A 24,817-nucleotide genomic window follows, 5' to 3' on the forward strand; every position below is an offset into this window, starting at 1 on the left:
AAAATGGTTTTCTATGGACGTGGCTATTTCTAAGTCACCTGTTCTTTAAGAAATGAGTTTTAAATATCAGTCGACGTTTCAGAGCCGTGGATTAAGATCGAGGGTCATCAACATTCTATCATCTCTCATTTGCTATTGTTGGATTAAAATCCGATGGATAACATGTCGATTGATCTCTAACTAAAAAACATGGGATTTATCGATAGCAAAACCGTTTTTTTAATCCTCCTGCGTTGCAGATTCGCACTTGCATTTGGGTTCCCTTCTGTCCACGAGTTTCCCGGGAAGACTCGGAGCAGTCGTTTGTTGGAACTCAGAACATGTGGAACATTGTGAGGCAGAGCAGTTAAGCACACAACACGTTAAAACAGCAATAATCGGTAATACTAGCAGTAGATCAGAGTTAAACACTCTGCCTTCTGGACACTGGAAGTGACAATTTATCCTTGCATAGGAATCGAATCAAGTCTGCTCAACAGCTTAGCCGCCAACGGCCGGGCGTCAAATTCCAAAAATGCTCGAGGGACCAAAATTGTGTTAGTGACTGCTTAGCTAATTTTGCTAGAATTCAAAGCCGCTCTGTTTGCTGGCTGGGTCAAAAACCTGATTTCTTAGCTGACGCCCTGCGTCGTGATTGTAATTGTCCAAATGATTAATATAAGGTTTTTTACCTGCAAAAAAAGAATGGGTGTTGAAATGTAAACAGCATGCGAAAGGAAGTTCAGGAAAGGACAAAATTTGTGCAAAATCAAATTTTATTGTTCTTTGTCCATCACAATGACTGACGAAATTTACAAATTGCCTTCTGTGACAAGGTAGGAGGCACAATTGTTTGCCCCTAGCCACAAGGACACCCAGATATCTATCGTACTCAACGAAATCAAGTGCTCCTTGTACAGTTGGCACAGCGTCCACATCAACTGACTGGACATCAACCTCCGCTTCCAATGCTTCACTCCAAGGACCGAAATCTGCGCCGGCTATCACCGTGGCCGTCGTTGTTGCTGTAGAAGCTTCAGAGCGTTCGCTGTGCACCTCGATCCAGCCATCCTCGAAATCCCAGTCTGGCAAGGCCGCGCAAGGGCTGGCCAATGAGCCGATCCTTTCGGTCGCGCTTCTCAGCATATCCTCTGTTTCATCTTCCTCGTCCGACTCCCAGAATTCCGCGTTGAGTGTACTCTTGGGTGACACCCAGTCCTGCTTCGCCGGCTCTGCTTCGACGACGTCGCGGCAGGCGGACACAAGGAACGGGTGCTCCAGCAGCTGCGCGGCGGTGGGCCGGTGGCGAGGGTTTCTCGCCAGGCACTTGCCCAAGAAGTCCTTGGCATCCGGCGACAGCCACCCGGGAAGCTCAGGCACGGCGTCCGTGTACCCGATCCGGTGGACCGCCGCGAAGACGTCGTCCATGTCGCTCCACGGGGCGCGGCCGGTGGCCATCTCGACGACGGTGCATCCCAGCGCCCAGACATCGGCCGCGGGCCCTTGCTCCTCCCCGCGCGCCACCTCGGGCGCCATGAACGCCGGGGTGCCGCCGATCGGGCGACCGGAGTCCGTTGCCGTCGTCGACCTCGCGCAGCCGAAGTCCGCGAGCTTGGCTCGCCCGTCGGCGCCGACCATGACGTTCCTCGCCTTGACGTCCCCGTGGACCAGGGAGTTCCCGTGGAGGTAGGCTAGGCCCCTCGCCACGTCCGCCGCGTACCCCTGGATGGCGCGCTCCGCGAGGCGGCCCCCGGTGCTCCTGGCGGCCTCGTCCGCGAGCGAGCCCCGCGGCGCGAACTCGAGGAAAAGCTGGTACTCGCCGCCCGGCGCGGCGCGGGAGCCGAGGCACGGGACGATGTGCGGGGAGCAGAGCCCGGCCAGGACGCGGCCCTCGCGCTGCAGCCGGGCCGCCGAGCCCGACTTGACCGCCAGCAGCTCGCCGGACGCGTCGTCGGAGGCGAGCCAGACGACGGCGCCGGACGCGCCGCGGCCGAGCGTCCGGAGCCGCCGGAGCTGCTTCGCCACGTTGGCATCCATATCGATCGGTTTCTCCTTCTTCTCGCAGAAGAAAATGTCCGGGAGAATGGGCGATGGTAGTACTCCGTAATTGGATTCGCACGTCTGGGTATCGTGCTGCGAGGTGATGGATTGAGCCTGCGAAGGAGCGTATTTGTATGGCCATCTCTCTCTGCGTGCGATGCGTGGTAAACGTGCGTGGAAGAGACAGCGAGCGAGTCGCGGGGGGCGCGTGCTTCGTGCGCAGCCCCCGTCAACGCCGAGGGGACGGCGGAACGAGGTTGTAGCTGCTGCCGATGGTCAAACTCTATCTTAGCGCCAGGCGCTAGCCGCGGTGATTTGACCCTTCTTTGCGGGTGTTGTTAGGATGGTTTCCTTTCCGGCATGACGGATCAGGACGGGTTCAGTGCGTTGTAGTATAGATCAGGTCAGGTGCATCCGATCGAGTTGATGCCTCTCTACCTGATGGGCGCATATTCTTTGCATGTTTTGGATCACTCCCAAATCTAGTGGGGGCTCTTTCTGAACCGTAGCTTCGTCTTTCTGGTGCCGTCAAGTTAACTGCGCGGGCTGTGATATGTTTGTGGATAAGGCCTGCACACGGTAATGGGCTCGTTCGTCTTTTCTACTACTCGAGTACTCGTTCGAGTCGTTTTACGATAAGCCTCTTTCCGTGGAGTAAAAAGGAGGACCATGTCGTAAAGAGGAGATTAATGACAAGAAAAAAAAGGCAAAGAGACGTTGACACGTGTGAATGTAACGATCGACGTGATCAGATGAATGGGCAATTGGGCACAACCAGAGCCAGTAAACCATACCAGTAGTCAGGATACTAAGGGCTTCCACAGTGTGTCAAAACCAAATAGACCACCTCATCACTATTTGGCATCAGTGCCAAATGGCTATGTTCACTCCAATGTGCCAAAAGCCAAATATATTTTACATGGGACCCACAAAGCTGAAACGATGATAAATTTATGTTCTCCCTCCTCTTTTCCATCCTTGCCCGCAGCCTTTCTCCTCCTCCCTTCTCTGCTTCTCTTCTTCCCTACAGCAAAGAAATCCCTTCCTCAAATCGGCTCAAGTATCCACAATCTCCTTATGCATGTCATATAAATGGATTCACCATTTGAGAAGCCTCCCGTCCATCTAAGTTTCATCAACATGCATCCAATCTCAACGAGGAAGGGGAAGACTCAAGCGACTGGAGAATAGAGAAGCCTCAGTACGGGAGGGAGCTCTGCCGGGAGGAGGGGCTCTGGAGCTGTTGGAGAATACAATGCAAGCTTCTAGAGTGTTCTCAATATTACAAGAAAGAAGACATTACTATGGAATACTCTAGAATATAAAATAAATAAAAGAGGGAACCTTCTAGTGTTTAGATATGCATAAAGAAGCTTTGGAATACTCTAGAATAGGAGTTTAAAATAAATAAATAGGAAACCTTCTAGTATCTAGATATTTATGTAGAAGTGTGTGGAAGGTTTTAGATATTTTGTATCAATGGCTAAGATTTTGACACATGTCAAAGATCCAATGGCCATGTAGTCTTATAAATAGAGGCCCTTGCCTCACACCTTGTGTAGTAGAGAATAAGGAAGTGAAGAAGGTGGAGAACAAGGTGTGAGCAAGTGTAAGGTGTGTATGCTCTCTCTTGTACTAATATTCCTAAAGCAATATAGTACTACTTTGTTCATATAAGTCTCCCGGTTAGGCCTTGTTATTTCTAAGTACTTGGTGCATATAAGTTGTGATTTAACGTGAGCGGATTCGCCCGGAATCACAACGGTCTTGTTTCAACGTGAGTGGCATAGCCGCCCGGATTCAAGACTTGCTTTAACGTGAGTGGCTCTGCCGCCCGGAAGCTTGCACTAAGTAAGTAGAAATAAAAAGGGACTAATCAACTACACCAAAGTAGTTGGTATAGGTGAATAGGCCCTCTCGTAGTGTGTTAGGTCCACCTCGAATTCTCTACAGGAGCTGTCGCTGTAGAGGCTGCGATGGCCATGGCGCAGCAGCATCAGGAGGCCATGGTGGCAGCAGCGGCGGGGATGGGGTCGACGGGGATGGAGCAGCAACAGAGAAGGCCATGGACCGAGGGAACTTTTTTCCTCGAAGCTTCAGTGCGAGAGATGGGAGGCAGTCATCGATCGATTTGTTTATTCCGGAGCCAAATTTGGCGTCGGAACACGTACTTGCTCCGGTGCCAAATCTCACAGTGTTGAATAGAGGTGTCAAATGCCAAATTGCAATTTGGCACCTCTATTTGGCACACACCGTGGAGTCCCTAACACTAGAGTATTTCGGAGAGGCTGCGAGTTGCCAAAAAGAAGCTCATGAACCACCAAGCTTGTTTCGTCCCCTGAAAGCAGCCGAGAGCTGAGACCATCTACGACGCCCTCGGCTCATCGGTCTCACTTGGCTGTTAGAATTCCTAGCGGCCTGGTCCTCCCTACAAGTCAACCATTACAGATATCCTAAAGTTCAACTTCCAAATACATGCCATTACGACAGAGAACATTTCGCACTTGCAAACAATTGATGGCGACGTTCCAGCGCGTGAGGGGGTGGCAATAAAATACTGAGCAAGCTGACAAACCAAAATATCCTGTGAGCTCTATTTTTCGATACTGAGCTTGTTGCAAAATCCGCACTCAAGATTCGTGGGATACGTGCGTTGATTCTTTACTATAGACGCGTTTAATTGATTATAGCAAGAAGTGCCATATGACGCTTTTAGCACATGTTATTGTACTGGCCAAAAGATATATTAAGTTGCCTAATTTTAACCAGTCGTGTTCAGTGCTAAAACACTTACCACGTTGTGGAATACATGCTCACTGACCAATCTGAAACACGTGGCTTATCGTTCTAATTAGATATTGTTTTCTGATGAATCTTCATCCTTGTTGCCCAGCCTCAGAAAACGTCCCATGCTCAGCCACATACCCCAAGTCGATCTAAACCTTATAATAGAATGCACACGGAACTTGTGGATGGATGTATGCTGGCCTAGAATTATGGGTTACGGTTGATTTCTCACTCTGAATCTCGTGCTCTAAGCATACAAGAGGAAATTAACGAGATGGTATGGAACAGACCGACCGACGTTGTAGTCGTCTTGCAAATGCTCTAAAAAGATTGACCTGGAAACATATTAATCTGACTTTCATTGCTTTCATAGCACGTTGTGCTTGACTTGGAAAAAGATATACATGTGTGAGATTTAATAAACATGCATCGGCATACTGCTTACTGCGTTGTGGGTCTTCCGTCGTACTCCCATAGAAACTCGTTTTAAAAGCAGGGTTCCGTCTCTTCGTTCGTCCGTCGTTCATATACTGTGGCTCCGTCGTTCATACCACGGATCGACGTGTCGGCGACGGCCCTGGTAGCCAGCAGCAGCTTTCTGCAAGGGCCTGAAATTCATTACTGCTCCAGTTTACTAACCACCAGACATCGATCAGTTGCCACTTGCTAATTAAATATGGCAATCAGAATATCAGATATGCGGCGGGTTGATGAGATCAAGTTGGGCAGTGGAAGTCTTGATCAGAGGCTGAGCCAAGATTGTGATAAACCGAGTCAAACCAATGGGGGGGAAGGTATTCGTTGGGGCAGGTCGGCGACTAGCAAAACAGTATTGACGAGGCATCGGCGTTGCATGCACGGTGACGCAGGTGCCAGGGTTAGAAACTTCGTCTGTCACGTCACAAAGAAGAAGGCTGCATTCGCCGCCTCCACTAGTTTTTTTTTTTTTCAGGATACCACTAGGTTCAGTTAACCTGGAGGCTTCCCTGGCTCTGGCTGCAAACGACGGCCGCCGGCGGCCGGCCGTCGCTTTATGACTTACTCTGTGATTTATGAAGGCCTTCGTTCACTAGAAGCCCATCGTTTGCGATTTGTGGTCCCCGTTCTCTGTCGTTTCGGCCTCTGTGGGCTGCGGACCAAGATGCGCGCAGTCGCTTGATGGGCCTGCTAGGCCAGGCATCCCTGCAGGCAAGTCTGTAGCAGAAACCTGGGGCGGCCCAGTTTGTACAGAGTCTCTCCACGTTTGGGCCGGATGACGCCGCCAGGAGAAGCCCGCGCGGCCGACGGCGGCGGCGCCGCGGCGGGGTTTCTGCGGCCGTTTCTTCCGAGTTTCATGGCTGCTGCGCTCGGATCTGCGGAGGAGCGGCGGGTCCCTTGGCGGCTGGCCCCGCGGACTTCGATTTGCGGTGGCTGCTAGGGAACGTGGGGAAGCGCTGCCGGGGTGCTGGGCTGCTCGGAGGTTGGCCGTCTGCACTCGCTGCGGGCCGGATCTGGGCCAGCGGCGTTCTGCGCAGCTCGTCGCGGGTGGCCAGGCCCGGTAGTGGGCTTGAGATGGATCCGTCGGGTGGCGCGGCCCAGCCTCCGGTGCCGCGTCTTCCCGGCGTCCTCGTGCTGCTATCGGCTCCTCACGGCAGATGTGGGAGGAGAGGCTCCGATCGGTCGGGTCGGGGCTCGTGTTGCCCTCTGTACAGGTGTTGTAGGAAAACTCTAAATCTGGCTGACGAGATCGATTGTTACGTGCGTCGTATGGGACAGTTGTATACTCAAAATTTGGGTCCCAAATGCCTCGTCCAAAAGTCGGTCGAGCTGTGTCATTTCAAATTTCGAAAAGATTGCTTCGCCTCTTCTTGGAAAGAAGGATCCAAGCAGACCACGAAAAGCGATTTGGTATTTTGATATGAGTGGCCGGACCAAAAGCAGCGAAAGGACCGGCAGAAGGCGTACACACATGCCACTCACATCTGACAAAAGAGAGGACTTATTTACCTTGTTTTTTTTTCACGGTCTTGCCAGCGGTGCCGACGCAAGAATTTGGTGGATTTTCATCAGCTACTAGATTGGGGATTTGCACTAGCTAGTAGCAATGCTCTTATGTTCATTTACGTGTCTGCATCTACCAAACTAGTCCTCGACACAGTTCATACGGACACAAATTCACGGATTCGAACGAAAGCTGCGTTCTTCGGCTGTTAACGAATAAAGCGCGGGTAGCAAACCAAACTAAGCTGAAAAGGGATGCAATGTGCATGAACTGCCAAGGAAAGGTATCCACCGGCTAGTTAGCCGTCACTTTAACCTCGAGACGAACGGAATCTCTGACAAGTCGAGAACTCAAAGACCCCGGTTGTGCCGACGGCTGCCTTAAGCATCAAGTTTGTCCCAAACTTGACGTAACCCCCAGAAGCAACTAACCGGCTGTCCATGCAGCCAGCGGAAGCAAGGAACAAATTGAGCCAGCCGCCAGCATTAATTTGAGTTTCTCCGTCGATCGTGCGCGCCGCGTGTATATAAGGTGTGCATCTGCTGATGCTACCGGCCGGTGTGCCTCCTGAAAGAACCAAGTGAAAGACGTATAGTACTCGTAAGTAGCAGACCACAGCGCACGTACGTACGTAGGCCGTGAATTAAAGAGCACATGGCGAACGCGGCGATGAAGCCGGTGGCCGGCCTCCTCCTGGTGCTCAACTTCTGCATGTACCTCATCGTGGCCGCCATCGGTGGCTGGGCCATCAATCACGCCATCAACTACGGCTTCTTCATTGGTTTGTACTCTTATGAACAACACCGGCCGGCATCTGGCGGCCGGGTTCTCTGTCTTTGCTGACTTCGTGTACTGATTGCTCGAGCACCGTTATTGCATTCTTACCAGGTTCCGGGCTGGAGCTGCCGGCGCACTTCTCTCCGATCTACTTCCCCATGGGGAACGCGGCGACCGGGTTCTTCGTCATCTTCGCGGTGATCGCTAGCGTGGTCGGCATGGCGGCGGCGCTCGCGGGGTTCCATCATGTCAGGGCGTGGAGCCACGAGAGCATGCCCGCGGCAGCCTCCTCCGGCTTCATTGCCTGGTTGCTCACACTGCTTGCCATGGGGTAAATGTGACACAAAAACTTTTTCGACCACCTCTTCGGTGTACCGTTTTTCCTGACCATTTTCTGCCCTCTTTCGGCAACTTTCTTACTCTCCAGGTTGGCCGTTAAGGAGATTGACCTGCACGGCAGGAATGCCAGATTGGTATGATCCGCAAATACAGTACTGTTACCCCATTCGCACGGTCACATTTTGTGCCTTGCTATTTGACATGTTATTTAACTGTTTGTGACGGTCTTGATTGTACAGATAACCATGGAGGCTTTCACCATCATACTGTCGGCGACGCAGCTCTTCTACATACTCGCCATTCACGGCGGGAACTGATCGGATCGATAATAGGAGAGGGAGCACGTATATGCGAAAACAAAAGTGTGATGATTCAAGGTCGACAGATCAACTTGGCGATCGAGCATATTGGTTTACGCTCGGGTTTCATATAGCCTTTGATGTCCTCCGGTTAATTTGTATCATCGTTTGGTTAATTTCCGAGATCGAGCGGCTCTGTGCTGTGCATGTGTGTGTGTTTATGCAGTGGGCGTGTCCGGGGGGCGTGTGTGTCTGTCCGGATTTCCGTGTGTGATCTTATATTCGTTTGATTATTGTAGTATGTGATTGACCTTACTTAGTATGTGATTGACCTTACGGTTAGCATCCTTATCTGGCGTAAGTTTTTTTTTTCCGAGAAGGAGTGAAACTCTCCGGCCAGTGCATCGGCATCCAACATATTCTTAAATCACCAATGTCAAACAAGCCTCAAAGTTTACATCACGTATAAACAGCAGCCGAAAATGAATCAACCGCCATCAAGTCTATATATTAGCAGCGCGCTATCCAATCAGGTTGAAAAATTCTGGTGCCACCATCTTCAAACGACTGCACCGAAATTTCATAAACTTTTTGACATCTGTCTGAAGCAGTAGTAAGCAGGTACGGAACTAGCGTGAGGTTCAAGAACATAATTTTTATTGCTAAAAACCAAACCAATATGTGCATTTTCAAATTGATTAGCAAATCACACAAGTCCCTAAAAGGCTAAATGATTAATTATTTTACTCACCCTTTAGCCACAGCCCAAACAAATTAGCAATGCAAGCAGGACGTGAAAGATTAAATGTCAAAAAAACAACTCTCCACGCCAAGATTGACAGGGACACCGAAAAAACTTATGCAGGATAGTCTCATCTTGATCACAAAAACCATATTTCTTCCAACCATTCCAATTTCACTTAGCCAAGTTTTTTTTTTTTTGAGAACCACACATTTTTCTTAAGAGTCACTTTAAGTTTCTAAATAATCGATTAATCGGCTGATGGAGTAAAGATGCGAACCGTTTTCCCATCCTCCCGCGATCAAGGCGATCTAACACCGCCGCCGCTGGTTCCCCTGCCCTCTGTTGGCTGCTACGACTGCTAGATGTGGGGGGGGGGGGGGGGGGGGAACCTCAGATCTGATGACCGTTCCTCGTTGGGTCTTCGTGTTCTTCGTCTCCGGTGTTGGGGCGTCGGCGGCTATGGGAATAAAAGTCATGCAGCCTGCCTCAGATCGGTGTTCTTCCTCGCAAAAGCGTCGTCAGGCTAAAGTTTGGAGTCAATCGTTGGGCACTAGGCCTGGCGTGGAGTTGTGTTTCCGACAATCCCTTGGGATCTGGCCAGCTTTTTAGGTTTCTGGCGAATCCCTTGGGTTTCGGTCAGCTTCTGCGTTTGTTCGTATGGTTTTAGGTATGTCTCTTCCGATGTACAGTTCTCATCTTTGGCGATGGTTGCAGCTCTGGTGCGCTGGTCCTTTGGGGCCTTAGCACGACGACTACCCCACCGTCCACTACCATAAGCAACCCTTAGCCAAGCTCTGCCTGGCTCCGGTGATGGAGGGGAAAAGACGGGGCCCGCCTTTGGCTCGTTCTAGTTCTTGTTGCTGTTGCTAGGTGGTCCAAAGATCTACTTGTAATTTTTTAATACTCTTAGAACTCTTTGTATTGATGTTGATGATTATTAATAGATTGGTCGTCTTTTTTGCCAAAAAAAAGTTTCTAAATAATCTTATGACGAAATTAACAATCAGAATTAATCAAATTCTTATAAAACGGCTTCACTAAGAACGCCCCAGATGTAGACAACACCCGAGCGAGTCTTTTCATCAGCGACTTGACGGTCAATTGATGGTAGTGGTTAATTTGGACATGTGCAAAATTTGAGTGGTATATTTGAAAGAGATATTCTCAGTGATATTTGATCATTTGGACAAATTTTCTCAAAATAGGACCTTGTACTCTGGACGTGGAAGTAACACGTTTCTTTTTGCGTGCACCCCTGAAGAGTAGCGCCTTGTATTTTCTCAAAGTTAAAGTTAGTACAATCTTCTATTAAATTCAAGATACCTATTATGAATCGGAGAGAGTAATAATTAATCACCGATTGTTAACACATTAACGTTGGTATGCTATTGGATAATGTGGAATAAGTACATTTCAGTAGTTAAGCAACTCATGTCAAAGAAAACAGTTAAGCAGCCAGTAGGTATCTTGTCCTAACGCCTCTGGTCTAAACGTAGCCGGGTCGTAATGCCTCTGGTAGTACTACTAAACGTAGCCGGGTCCCATGATGCATTCAAGGGGGATTTCATTGCAACTTTCTGAGCGTAACAGTACTAACCGAGAGTCCGAAACTGTTCGTTGCCTGATATCTGAACAAGCTAACAAAAACTGACACTATTTGGCGGTTTGAACGTTAAGTCCCGGGGAAGCTAGTAGATCATTCTTTGACGGTTTGAGGGTTAAGTCACAAGTACTTGACTGAATTGCCGATTACCAATCTGTTGTCTGTCAAGTAACAACCAACACCAAAGGAAAAGAGTAAAATTCTATTATTTTTTAAATGTGTCAAGTTAGTCATGAAATTTTGAATTTTTTTTTGCACATTTAGGCCCTGTTTGGCACAGGGGTGTTTTTGGGGTGTCTAGTGTCTTTTACCTAGTGTTGTGGGCAAAAACACTCTCATCACCAAAACACTTTTTTCCACTCAATTTCCTTCCCCATCACAATTTTCAGTGTTCGGCACAAGTGCTTTCTAAAAGGAGATTTCTGACTGAAGTACATCAGCACATGAAATTGTAATAAACATATAATTTTTACAACATCAACTCAGTCTATTGGAAAGGAAAACATCGATGAAAAAAAAAACACAGCCAGCTTCAGGCCTTCAACTCAGCACGTGGAGCGTTTTCGTATGTTCAGACAAAAACAGAGCTAGCTTGTGATGAAATTCAACACCAAGGCAAAGTAGAATTGGATCCCGTCTCAAAAAAAGAATTGGATCTGCTAATGTTACACCCAGCTTTACGCAAGTTGAAGAAACAAGTCGAGATCAAATTAACACCACCAACTACCGGCAGTTCCTATCATCCAGTAACTTAATCAGCGAAAAAACAAAGGAATTTCGGGAGGAACAAATCGAAATCTACCAGATTTCCTCGCGTGAACAAAGACGTCGGGGAGGCGGGTGCCGACGGTGTCCGAGGAGGGTGACGATGCAGAGGACAGCGACGGCGCAGCCGCAGGCAACGGCACAGAGGCGGGCGGTGCAAGGACGACTCGCGTCTCGTTTTTTTTTCGGCTCGACGTGTTTTTGTGGGTTTCTAGGGTTTTGTACACACGAAAACCGGCATGCCAATCAGCACATTACTATTTTTGGGTGTCTGGGCTGGGCCGGGAAAAACAATGGGCACCCCAAAAAGACTCCTGCGCCAAACGAGGCCTTAGATCCTAATATTTTTTTTAAGTTGTTCACCATAGGTTCTAAGTATGTGTCTCCTAGGCTGATTGATGGGTGACATCGCCGTTTGACCAGCGTCATGTAGACCTGCGCCCACTTGTCGGGTGATAAGCCGGATTGCCATTTGCCAAAAAAAAAATCTCCATTGTTTCGTCCATTTGAAATCAAGTAAATTTTACATCATTTGACTCAGTGCATGACCACTATGGTATGGAGTATGGTTTAATTTTCAGAGCATTTTCCTGATAGGTGGGCTTAGGCCTATGTGATGCTAGGTCAAACAGCACCGATCATACTAGAAGACACACACTTAGGACCGCGGTGAATAATTTTGAAAAGTATTGATCCAATTCGTGATTTTTCTTGAAAAGTTTCGAGAAGACGCAGCGTGCATTTTTTAAGTTTAGGAACTAATTAGACACATTTAAAAAAGAATTAGGACTTCTAATATATTTTACTTGGAAAACAACAGACGAATTGGGAAACTTATTTGCTATCTCTTGGTGTCCGTGGAAGAAAAGAACAAACTTCCATCCTATTTATTGTCCAGTTTACAAACATCCCTGCTTCTCGAAGCGTGTGGCAATCTATGCTGGCTACACACATCCTGATCACTGTGGCCATGGCCCAGGCGCTTGTGCTAGGATGCTTTCTTGCTTTAGGATAAAGTACCATGTCCACCAATACAAAAATATATAGCTAATTAGTTGTTCCATGGCTCATGAGAAGCCATAGTTAATTGCTTTATTGTAATGCATAACTTTTTCCAGATAATATCGCTGTGGGGGGTTCCTTTATGTCATGTTCATGCTTGTTTATTGTAGGCCCGGTCTCATCCATCTTGTGGTGATACGTGCAACATGGAGCCACAGACTGTTGAACAGAATGGAAGCTACACGCTACCAACGCTTCACCTGTCCTTCTCTGGACAGTTCGAGCAAAAACAATTCCCCGTTTTCTTTCAGACATCATTATGTGCTCCAAGTGAGTGCATGCATGTTAACCTGAAATTCTTATACTGTATTTGTGTTTTGCACTGACATCCACATGGTTTGCCATATTGTAGAGGAACGAATCTGGGGGACACCTGAATACTAAAGCATACTAGTCTCGTGCATCAGTAGATCTGAAATCGGTACAAAACAGAATCAGTTAAAAAAAAACTCAAAGGAATCTTGTACTCAGATCACGATATATTGTTGTAAAATAATGCCAGATTTGAATACCCAGACCATTTTATTGCCAACTTGATCCGTTTTGTCTTCTCTTTTAGGAGGACAGTGAGAGTATTATTCTTCGTGCGAACACTGACTTCAGATTTCAACGGACGAGGAGTTTAATGACAGAAAAAAACTGACTTCAGACTTGAACGGACGAGGAATTAACGATAGTGGAAAATGTTGCGCCATCTCCAATTAAATCTCGGGCGAGACCCTCTGATCCTTCCAAGACGACGCCGTCATGCCACTATGAACTTGATAGCTCAGTCTTTGGATCCAATTTGCCCATGGGTGACACGTCAGCCTCTCCCCGGGGGGAGTGGGGCCACTTGCAACACGACACCTGCATCAACGGAGACATTTGCAAAAGGACGCCCCCAGGCTCCACCAGCCCGGCACGAGGCGGAGCGTTGGCACGAGTTCGGCTCGGGATTTATATGTGGTTCTCTTTCAAACTGACCACATCCTGACAACGAAAGTTTCCACACGATCTTCTGCGCACAGGAAGTGCCTAGACCGATCGAAAGGATCGGGCCTTGGTTGGCCTTGACAACTCTAGTGCTGTGTATCGCTTGCTGGGCCTGGGCTACGTAATGACCAGCTCCGAGATGAGCTGTCAGTTTCTACTGCTTTCTATTGTTGACCTTATGTAAGTTGCAGCTCATATATAGCCCGTGGAAGAGAAGAGCCGTTTTTCGACCGTGTATGGAATTTGCACGAGTTTCTTCTGTTTCCTATTGTTGACGACGTTCCTAAATTGAGGGGGAGGCCCCAATGGGGCTCGCCTGCCCGACCACCGGTGTCTGTCCACTCGCAAAACAAAAGCGAAACGCTCCGTCCGAGGAACTGCTAGGCAAACCCGAGTTGCCATGTGCACCGAAATGTATATTCTGTGATCGTACATTTCTGTGTGGCTTTAGCTTTAGATCCTGTTCGTTTGTAACCTTAGCTTCGTGTTTAAAAGTGAGTCTAAAATCCATCAAGATACCTCATGAGAAATGCCATCGTTATGAGCCATAGCGAGAATGGCCAAGTTATAATCATCTATATTTGGACACGGAGCTGGAAAATATAATAATCAAAGAAGACATTTTAGGGACGTTTTGACTTTCTATATTCTCAAAACATATAAATATAAATAATAATTGCAATAATTAATTGATTTCAATAAGATGAAAAAAAGATCTTTCCAAGAAGAAAACATATATTTTGTTTCAACATTTTCCTTTTTTTGTTTAATATGATCTTCATGTAATCCTAGAAACTAAAACACGGCATCACCATTTTTTTTGAAAAAAATATTTATGTGCATTGAGTATAGCTTTACTATTGGACGAACCAAAATAGCCTCTCAGACTTTGTATACGTACCCACCCGGAAAAGAACAAGCTGTTTTGTATTTTTCCTATAGATAAATCTCGTTCAAATTTGACCCATCCTCTGTGTAAACCTAACAAAAACGAGCTGATCCCCTCCCTCCACAACAAAACAAATCTCCTTCCTCCTCCATCTTCTTCCCCCTCGCCCTCTCTATCCCGCGTTCCATCGCTCCGCGCCGGCGCCGCACCACCCTCGAATTCCGCCATGCCGAAGGGGGCCAAGAAGCGTGCCAAGCTCAAGAAGAAGCAGCAGGGGGACCACCCCGCCGGTTCCGAAGGCGGTGCCAACGGGAACAACGGAAGCAATAACTCCAGCCACGGCGACGCCGCCAGCGATGGCAACCACCTACCAATCCCACTTAACATTCCTCCAGGTACGCATGGCATCTAACCTTCTCCTCGTCCCCACTCTTTAAGCCCGGGCAGATCTGCGACATGCCGCTTTCGGCATCAGCGGGGAGGCAAGAATCGCCTTTTGCGCTTGCGGCGAGGGTGGCATTCCCATGCTCTCCGCTGGCGTCGGCCACCCCTCCCCCACGTTCCCACCGGCCGCTTTATTAGTTGTTCGCCTTTTGCCCTGCCCCCTTTCGTGCCCTATAATATGATGGATGTATTTGTGTTTCTGATGCCGTGTGTTGTTGTTGGCGGTGGTGTTGCCCGCAGTGGATGCGAGCGAGGATTCGATGGAGAGCTCCGAGGAGATGGTGACGCCGAGGGCGGAGGCCGACGAGGAGGAGAAGAAGGGGGCCGCCTCAGAGGTGCCTGTGGAGCGCACCGACGAGGTCGTTCAGGAGGACGCAACGGGCGATGCCGGGGAGGAGGTCATGGTTGATGCTTTGCCGCCTGAAGCCGGTCAGCGGGAACAAGAGGGTAAGGTAGATGTGAGGGCGAAGGCGCATGTCGTGGTGCAGGAACCGGAGGTGCAGGATGTCGTGGTGTCTGAGGCACCTGAGGTGCTGGAACCGGAGGTGAAGAGCGAGGGGGTGGTGGTCCGGGAGACGGCCAAGGTGCATCCGGTGCATGAACCAGAGACGGAAGGCGATGAGGTTGTGGTCAGGCAGACGGCCACGACAGATGTGGTGCAGGAACCGGAGGCAAAGGGTGAGGTATCACGGTCTCGTGAGGCAGCTAGTGTGCAGACTACAGAGGTACATAATGTTTCTGCCTGTTTAGTGTTTACCAATTACCACCCATCCCCCACGTTTTGAAACTGTGATGTCTCACTGGCCATGTTACTTTCATTGCAGGTGGCGCGTGGACCTGCAGTAGCGGTGGCTGCTGCAGGGCATCGGGCGAAATGGTGGAATTGCTGCGGGGTTTTTGATGCCCTTGCTGGTTCAGAGAGATAGATTGAGGTGAGATGGTTCTGCATTCTATGATTGTGTTTTTGTTGATGCTTTTCTCAATGGGAATGACTGCCAATTGATTGTTTGTATGGATTCTGTAAATTTGCTAGAAGTTGTGGGATTTGTGTAATAGTTGACACATTCTTGGTATGGTAGACCTTTGAAACATGAGAAGCGCTGTAAATAGTTTTTTTCCAAGCAACTGCAGAAGCACTGGGGATGCCTTTTCATCAAGAACAGAAGTAGTAATTGCAAACAGTAGACCATGTGTTTTTGTGAAACATGCTAAAATATACCCTCACGTGAGGGTTGCCACTGTGAAAATTGTATCATTTTTTTGTGTGTGAGAGATAAATAGCAAATCCATGGATCTGTACTTCTAGTTTATTCTCCTCACTTTACACCGCCCTTGCTTATAAATTGGTATGCTCCTGCTATTGACATGTATAAAAATTCAACAGCATGTCCTGAGTTAATTTTCTTGGACTGAATGTAGCAGCACCTGTGATTCCATCTTTCTGTCTCAAAGTATCGCAACTGCCGACACGACACTGTTATTGACAGGATTGTAATAATTTGTGTATACAGTTAAAAACATATTTTACCGAGTTTGGGGAAATGATGCCAAGAAGAAATTTTGAACAAATGACCCTTAATCTTTCAAATTCCGTTATGCCTTCTGGGTTTATCAGTAGAGTTGCTGTCTTACCTTCTAAGTATTTCTTGAATCGTGGAAAGTACAAGGGAGCAACATGATGCCTATCAAATCTGAGTGTTTCAGTGCTCCCCTTTCATTGTCAAGACTCAGTATTTATATGTACAAAAGTATATAAGCACGATTCTTTCCATATTAAACTTTAGCTTTCCAATATGAATGGAGACATCATATCATGCCAATTCTCATACATATAACGAGCTTTTATACCAGGAGCTGATTTCTTAAATCAAATGCTCGGTTCGTGATGAAGTGATCTCTGGAAGACACCAATGATCTCTGTAATTAAGTGATACCTGAATAATTTTGATTGTTTTGCATTTAGAAGAAATTAAGAGGCCAGGGTGCATGTAGAATCATAAACAGTGTTCTTTATATGCTAATGGTCTTTTGGCGGAGGATCTGTTAGATATGATAAGTTAACATTTTTTTTCGTGGTTCTCGAAGCAGCGTGTATACAGTGGTGGTTATACACCACTAACTTACCCACTTATGCTGTATGGTGTAGTTTTATAACAATATTACATATGGTTCATTTAGTACACTGTTCAGATTCAACTTCAGCGAACAAGAATTATGCCCTCAATTTTGCTCTTGTTGGGGAATAGCCATGTTATTCACATCATATGTTTTATGTCTATTTTCCTGTTGGTTTTGTTAAAATAATTCTTGAATTCCAGAATACCTGTAAGTTGACTGTTTTATAGATATACAATACTCTGCTTTCAGTCAAATATTTGGCGTCCAAGATATTGGCAGGTTTACTTTAGACTTTATTTAATAGAGTGGGTAGGTATGATGGAAGTTGCTACCATCCTTATGTGGGAAGTACTAGGAGGCACCTTTTTTTGTTCTATCTGCTATCTTGACGAACCTGCCACCATTGGGTGGAGTACTAGGAGGCACCTTTTTTTGATATATACTGTGCTCCTTTTCATCACCTATAGCTGACTACTGGTACTAGCATAACACTCAGTTAGATAGGGTATTTAGCTGATTTCATTTCAGGGATGTACCCGCAATCTATCCATGATGTATTCTCTATACTTGCTAATGTTCTGTATGCATGGAAATTTTGGATAATAAACTAGCCTGTCATTGTAGACTTAAAATGACGGTACTGTGGGAAATGAGTATGGTGAATTTTGTACTTGGATGGTGCACCTTGGTGGACTTTTGGGCTGTTTAATGCTTGTCCTTTCATTCATGCAAGTTATATCTTGTTAGTAGCCTTAAAAGGTATTATTATTATCCCCAGGTACATGATTGGAACTTGGAAAGCAAGAGGACAGAAGATGCAAAGTTGTTCAAAGCTGATGGGTAATTGTAACTAAACTCGTTGAATGGCCACACAAATGATGAAGTTGACGGGTTTTGAACGACATCGTGCTGATGTTCTCCCCGCCCATGTTTCTGTGTCTTGCTGTGCAAAGTTACACCGTATTGGTTGTGGTTAATATGCGTGGGTGTTTAGTATTCTGAAGACCCTTGTCTAGTATCTCCTAGGTCTGCTGTCCTTGTAGCATATGAGTTTAAGCGGGTCGACTCTGAAAATTTTGCTCTTTATTTCTTATACTTAATTTTTGGGGAGGTATGTCCCCTTTTCATGACCATGTCACAGTTTGAGACGTTCTTTGTAGTGGTGGTCTGTGATAATCCCCAACATATCAGACTGTTCATTACAGAAATAAATAATCCTGAGATGTGTGGGGTTAGACTCTTAATGTTGCTTGTGCATTAGATGATTGCACTCGCTTGGACCACATTGCTCCCCAAATGTCCGGCCGTCCGACATTCATATATTTATCTGCCCAATTGTGGAAATGAAGCTCATGTGCTTTTGCATGTTGTCCGAAGGCGTTTGCGCTTTCCCTGCTTCAAATTGTGTTTTCTACGGGTGATTTTTAATACGAAAGAGCTCACCTGGAACGTCATTTCGTTAAATGGTGAGTCACGGTTCGGAATACTGGTGGATTCTACAATTCAGGAGCACTGTAGGCTGGAGTTCTTGTTGAGTATGACATTTTGAGCTGGCTTTCGCCAACTTTTCTTCGATACTGGGGCATGAAAAAAAAAAGAATGCCCGACGGGATTTCGCCAGCCCTGCCAAGATATTTTATCTCTGAGAAGCGTTTGTCCAAAAGCTGGTATAGCCACATATTGTGAAACTAAGGGCTTTTCTTCAGAAGTTTTGAGCACAGATTTGCAGAACCGTTGCATTTCCCCGTGCCAAGTTTGTCTGCTCATTTTAAGCAAGCGACATGGCACGGCGTGTCAGCCTCAACTGCGTCTTTAGTCATCCACTTTCCAGAGGTGTTCGTGGCCATCCAATCCAATGGTTGCTACGACCGGCGATTTTTTGGGTCCAATAACACGAGCAAGCGGTGGCCATCCAAGTATCCAACCTTTCTTTCAGCCACAAGTTTGTACAGCGACTTGGCCGATTTGTGTTCATGACGAAGATATGCTATCCGACCTATCAACTACCCGGTAGCCAGGAAAGATGCTTTCGATCTGACCGCTGGAAATGATAGCAGCTGGGAAAATTCACTTTACCGTAATGCAAGTAATGAGTTTGTACACTCTGCCAGCCTGTCGGCAAATAATGAGCTAGTCGCCAAAAATAATAAAGGAAAATAAAATCAGGTCTGTGAGGATTACACCCATACAATTCACGAAAACGAAAGGAATCTGGCATTACTATATGAAGACAAGTTTTTGGTTTCCTGCTGCTGAGTGGAGACACATGCTCGCAGTCTTGCAGGCCGTAGGTGGGAAAAAAAGAGGAGGGCGTGTGTGACTGTGTGTATCCCCAGGGCCAGGCTCTCAGTGATTCAACCATACATTCAAACATGTGGTTTGTGGCCTTTTCGTCGCCTTAACTGAGTCGTGCGGTCCTCTATAAGAGCCACAGCCTGCAGTGTATCAGTACAAGAAGGCAGACGTGGAAAAGGGGAGATAGAAGGAAAAAAAAAAGGCTTCCATGGATTCCCTCTCCCTGTATGACATCTCTTGCTTTGCTGCAGGTTCCGCAGGTAATGTTCTTCATCTTTCGCACTTGCAAGTTACATGTAGCAAATGGTTTGGAAAGACAGAGTTGCTAATCTCTTGAGAATTTGGGCAACTCCTTTTGCAGGCAACATCTTTGCCTTCGCTCTCTTCCTGTCACCAGTGTAAGCATATACTCCATTACACATGATCTCGCTGTGTCTTTTGTTATCAATTCGATCATCGTGGCATGGAGAGAGAGGTTTCTGATGGATTGGTGTTTCCTGTTACGTTTTCAGGCCGACGTTCAAGAGGATTCTGAAAGCCAAATCAACGGAGCAATTCGATGGGCTCCCTTACCTGCTGTCCCTGCTCAACTGCTTCATCTGCCTGTGGTACGCGCTCCCGTGGGTCTCCGACGGCAGGCTCCTCGTCGCCACCGTCAACGGCACCGGAGCGGTGTTCCAGCTCGCTTACATTTCCCTCTTCTTCATCTACGCCGACAGCAGAAAGACACGGGTATAGTAATTTCCTTCCCGTCCTGAACCCATTCTCACTTTCACCTCCGTTTCTACATACGGTACTATGAGCAAAACATTGAAATATGTTCTCCGTTTCCTCCACAGCTGAGGATCATAGGGCTCCTGGCGCTCCTGGTTTGCGCGTTTGCGGTGGTCTCGTACGGGAGCCTCGCTTTCTTTGACCAGCCGCTCCGGCAGCAGTTCGTTGGCGCCGTGAGCATGGCATCGCTCATCTCCATGTTTGCTTCCCCACTAGCCGTCATGGTACGCCTTCCAACCAAGCAACGGCATAATCTAGGACTTAATATCAAACTGGTTTTGCCATGTTTCTTCACATGCCACCATTCATTTGGTTCTTCAGGGCGTGGTGATTCGGACCGAGTGCGTAGAGTTCATGCCGTTCTACCTGTCCCTCTCTACATTGCTGATGAGCGCATCATTCGCGGTATATGGGTTTCTGCTGCGTGATTTCTTCATCTATGTGAGCACCCGATCGGTCGATCCCCATTTCAATCTACACTTGAATCAATGTGTTTGTGTGAATGCTTGTACTGACAAATTTCACATATGTGAACTTTCAGTTGCCTAATGGGCTTGGAGTTGTCCTGGGAGCAACGCAGTTGGTACTGTACGCTTACTACAGCAGGAAATGGAGATGCAAGGATTCATCTGCGCCGTTGCTCGCCTGATCAAACATGAAGTGATCAATCATTGTTTTCGTTTTGTTAGGACTCTGAAAGAGTGGGTTTCTAGCTGAGGTTCTGTAGGAGAGTACTGCAACCCAGTTTGGGCGCCGTAGTTGGTGTGGTGGATATCTGTTTGTACAGTTATATACCAGATTGTCTCTGTTCATATATAGCTGAACCATCATTCTTTTTTAATATAAATACAAATGAGAAATATGTCATTTGATTCCGCCTTTGTTCCTGAATGTTCCCCTACAGAGCTATTTCAATAAGGACTTCTTTTGCTTTGTGGAAGTTCTGCCATTGCCTAAACTAAGTGCCTGATTTGCACCACCACTTACAAATGAGACTCACGACTCACTTTCTTCAGAAGTGAAGTTTACCTAGACTGTCTAGGTAAAGCCGTCAGACAAGTTCAAATGTATAAGGATATTTTTACCTGTGCACCACTGCACCTGGCACTTTACCTATTAAATACTTGAACATCCCAATTGATTAAAAAAACTCATTAATAAACATTGGAAAGCAACCGAGGAAAAAGGTGGAAAAGAAGTTATAGCTAGTTTGGATGTACACATTGGATCTTGGTATTAGACATCGGCATTGTGTTTGTAATATAGATAAGTCCATATTACAATCCTAAACTTACCACGCAGTTTAAACTAGCTCCTCAACTTAAATACCGGTTAGTCGGTTACAACACACCCCTGAAATTTTAATACCGTTTAGATTCCCCCTTAATCATGTTTGAACCTGTTTGTAATATAGATAAGTCCATATTACAATCCTAAACTTACCACGCAGTTTAAACTAGCTCCTCAACTTGAATACCGGTTAGTCGGTTACAACACACCCTTGAAATTTTAATACCGTTTAGATTCCCCCTTAATCATGTTTGAACCTGGATTTTTTGAATACTTTGCAAATTTTGACTAAATTGACTGCCACCATGCCAGCATCAGGCCCCGTCTCTCTCCCTCTCTCTACAGTGAAATCGGCCGGCAACCCTCTGGTCGTCGTGACCATCTGCACCGCCGGTGCCGGCTACCTCCTCTGCTTCCTCCCCGCTTCCTCCCAATCTCTCTCCTCCCCGGTCGGGCTGGGCCGTGCGGCGGCGGAATGAGCTCCAACATGGAATACACCCCGGCGTGGGACGACGCCGGTCCAGGCACGACGGCGCGGGGAGGCTCGGAGGTCGTTGGCGGCAAGGCGAGCTCCGGCATGGGACGGATTTGGTGGTGCACGATGGGAGGAACTCCGGCCGTCCGGCGGGGATGGGCCTGACTATGCGAGACAGACAGAGTCTTCATGTTCTTCTTGCTGCTGCAGCTGCCGCGGCTCCTCCACCACACTGCTGCAGAACTAGTTATCTCTGACACGTGGAAAACCCACTGTGATGCATTTCGGACTAGTCAGGTGATGACTTTTGAACTTCTGACACGTCTGCCTTTTACGCTAACGCTTTTTTATGTGACACGCGTCAGTGCTAATGCTCTTAGGATTAAAAAAATAGACCACTGATGTTTGTTTAGTCTGCGATAATTCTAATTTGTGATTTATATCGCACATAAACAAATTACAGCAATGAAAATTCATATTGAATGATGGTTCGAACCCTTTTCATTGCTTTGCATACAAGATCGACTAATATATTCCATTGTAGTACTGCATATACAAGATCGTAGAATACACACATGATGCATAATATTTAGCTCCAAATCCATACATGCATATCAAATATATTTCATTGCAGTGCATACAAGATCGAATACATTTCATTGCATTGCATACAAGATCGTATACACATAGAAAAATGTCGATCGTCTACGCCGCTTGGTAGCTGAGGTGATGGAGAAGAAAATATCATCTGAAAAGACGAAGGACGAAGAAGAAGAACAAGCCAATCCATGGAAGAAGAGAGACAGGATGTGCAAGACAAAAGGAGGAAGAAGAGATTCGCGTGGAATAAGAAAAGCAAGCTGTCTTATCTGTGGTAGCACCTCTCCTATGCTCAAATGTCATGATTACTGTGATTCTCATAGGGGAAGGCGGTTCTTTAGCATAAAAGCCATGTTTGATGACTTCTACATCAGAAAACATACAAGATCGAAATGATCCTCCGCGTACTGTCGGTTCCTAATCTGACCAAGGAGAATTTGTTTGAACATCTGCAAAAAAGTATTATAACCTTTTACATATTTATTTTGAAAAGAGACTTACTATTGGCATTCTTTACATGGCTCAAAACTAATCTGGGTGGGTCTCAGCTCCAAGAACAATCTAAGTGTTTAGGATTGTTGGTAATTGTAGGTAATCAAAAACCAAATAATTTACAGTGATATTGAACACAACACAGGACAATCCAAACAACACCCGGTTCCCAAACTAGCTCGGCTGTCACGGTATAGGATCATGTCAAACCACAACGGCAAATCATCATTCTATCAGATATGATAACAATTAACCTCCATGAGAGAACATGCAAATCATGCCATGAGGTCAGGAGCTGCCCATTCATACCCTCTAGGCTCCGACTCACAGTCCATAGGACTACAAGACACATGATTGTGAAAAAAATCTAAAGACGTTAGCTACAACCTAATGGATTCAATCCACTGCGACATGGCCCAGCTGGCCACTGATGGAAACCTGATTCAACCTAGAAGACACATGTCAGGAGCTGCTGGTAAAACTTTGCAACTTGAAAACAATTAACTTCTACGGTTCTACCCCAGATAGTTGTCATGGATTCAAGCCACTGATGAAAACCTGATCTTTTATGGCAGTTATCACACTGGAATTAGCAGTTCTCATTCATAAGCTATGAGTTTGGTTTGGAAAAATGCCATAGCAGATCTCTTTGTTTCTTCAGATAAAGTCTTCACCTGCAAGAACACATCACAGATCAAAGCACTAAGTAATCATAGCCAGAGGAGGAGGATCTGAAGGAGGAAGAGAAGGAGGCAGTAGATGACCTGAGAGAATCAAACACGAAATTTCAGTAGTTAAAGGCTACAACAAGTATCTGGATAAATAAGAATTTTTTCATGACCAATTTGCTCCTCCTAAAGTTCCACATGTTAATTATCTCATGTATCAGACATACCCAGAAATTGAACTATTATATCAAAATGTCTCAAAGAGATTTCAATATCATAATTATTTCGATAGTATATCATTGAAATTCTGATTCGAGTATTTTCTCTAACTAGTATAGTAAACTTGCCTATCTTACAGCGTCAGGAAATTGGGGTGTTGGGAAAAATCTGATTCAGGAAATTGGGGAACCGAAAAACACCTAAGCTTCTGGTGGAAGAAGGTGGCTAACGGAGTACATTCTCCAAGTTATGGTCCTCTGAAACTTGCAGCCAGACCAGATCTGCGGAAAACTAGATAATCAAACTCGGAATTCCAGTCGTTAAAGGCTGCACCAAGTACCTGGATACACAAGAATTGCTAGAATTTGGGTGGACCTGATCAACCCAAGGCCCAAGATTTAATAATTATGAAAATATCAAAAGCCCATTCATAAAGTGGGATGAGGGGAGTGCGAATAGTCCATGTTGCTAGTTTAGAGTGAGTGTGACCAACATATAAGGGATGTTGCTTCTCACCTAGTAAGCAAGTGAGCAAGAGAAATCCCCACGCGCGCTCCTCCTCCTCGTCACGGCGCGGGCGCGCGTTTCGTGGATCGAGTTCAAGCCGAGACGAGCCGAGCCGGGCTTCCTATCTTTTTGTCACGCGTGCGAGGTATTTTTGGAATCTGTTACGGACGTGTGCAGATTTTGTGGAGTCGGTTCAGGATTCCTAAACCGAACCGACCTATACCTGCGTGAAATTTATACAGCCGCCCCGTCCCTCGATCGGTACACAACACAACCGAGTTTGGGTTTCGCCTGTCTCTCGCTTTTGCGCCGTCATCGTAGTCTACTCCATCCGGAACGCAGGCGTGTACCAGCAAACGGGAGAGCAGGTCTCCGGAACCTTTTGTCTTTGCGATCCTGTATGGGAGAGGGAGAATAAGGTTTTTGGGAAGCGGTCCGCGCGACTGCTTGCTTCCGTCACCACAGGTCGTTTACTGTCCAAGTCAGGCGGTGCTACGTGCCGCCGTCTTCGTCGTCAGGAACGTCGTCAAGTCAAATCGATCGTCGTCATGGCTTCTTCTTCATCACAACAATACGTAATCCGTAATACGATCTACAATTTAGCTATGATTTGCAAGTTCATATTGATGTTCGTTGGGCTGTTAAATACTTCTAGTATTTTTGAGATGCGTGTGTTAGTTGCCACTGTCGTCAT

General features: G+C 46.7%; 4 protein-coding genes and 1 long non-coding RNA gene across 5 annotated transcripts; 4 read left to right on the plus strand and 1 right to left on the minus strand.

The window, feature by feature from the left end:
* Positions 1–446: 446 nt before the first annotated feature.
* Positions 447–2,342, minus strand: LOC100844165 (mitogen-activated protein kinase kinase kinase 17). Its single transcript, XM_014898640.2, has one exon. The coding sequence runs from the start codon at positions 2,014–2,016 to the stop codon at positions 562–564; it is 1,455 nt and encodes a 484-aa protein (XP_014754126.1). The 5' UTR covers positions 2,017–2,342; the 3' UTR covers positions 447–561.
* Positions 2,343–3,592: 1,250 nt separating this feature from the next.
* Positions 3,593–4,787, plus strand: LOC112271045. Its single transcript, XR_002963833.1, has 2 exons — positions 3,593–3,633; positions 3,973–4,787. It is a non-coding gene; the product is annotated as an uncharacterized LOC112271045 (long non-coding RNA).
* A 2,513-nt stretch (positions 4,788–7,300) lies between these two features.
* On the plus strand, positions 7,301–8,544 carry LOC100832331 (membrane protein PM19L). The gene is made up of 4 exons (XM_003569579.4): positions 7,301–7,568; positions 7,676–7,895; positions 7,992–8,037; positions 8,143–8,544. Exons 1-4 carry the CDS (start codon positions 7,442–7,444, stop codon positions 8,218–8,220), a joined length of 471 nt encoding a protein of 156 aa, XP_003569627.1. The 5' UTR covers positions 7,301–7,441; the 3' UTR covers positions 8,221–8,544.
* Positions 8,545–14,342: 5,798 nt separating this feature from the next.
* On the plus strand, positions 14,343–18,047 carry LOC100832645. Its single transcript, XM_003569580.4, has 4 exons — positions 14,343–14,636; positions 14,926–15,410; positions 15,510–15,617; positions 17,582–18,047. The coding sequence occupies exons 1-3, from the start codon at positions 14,468–14,470 to the stop codon at positions 15,609–15,611; spliced, it is 756 nt and encodes a 251-aa protein (XP_003569628.1). The 5' UTR covers positions 14,343–14,467; the 3' UTR covers positions 15,612–15,617; positions 17,582–18,047.
* Positions 18,048–19,064: 1,017 nt separating this feature from the next.
* On the plus strand, positions 19,065–20,747 carry LOC100832956 (bidirectional sugar transporter SWEET2b). Its single transcript, XM_003569581.4, has 6 exons — positions 19,065–19,358; positions 19,460–19,496; positions 19,611–19,830; positions 19,938–20,096; positions 20,194–20,313; positions 20,414–20,747. The coding sequence occupies exons 1-6, from the start codon at positions 19,307–19,309 to the stop codon at positions 20,519–20,521; spliced, it is 696 nt and encodes a 231-aa protein (XP_003569629.1). The 5' UTR covers positions 19,065–19,306; the 3' UTR covers positions 20,522–20,747.
* The last annotated feature ends 4,070 nt before the right edge of the window (positions 20,748–24,817 follow it).

Source organism: Brachypodium distachyon, chromosome 2 (assembly GCF_000005505.3).
Source record: "Brachypodium distachyon strain Bd21 chromosome 2, Brachypodium_distachyon_v3.0, whole genome shotgun sequence".
Taxonomy (NCBI): Eukaryota; Viridiplantae; Streptophyta; class Magnoliopsida; order Poales; family Poaceae; genus Brachypodium; species Brachypodium distachyon.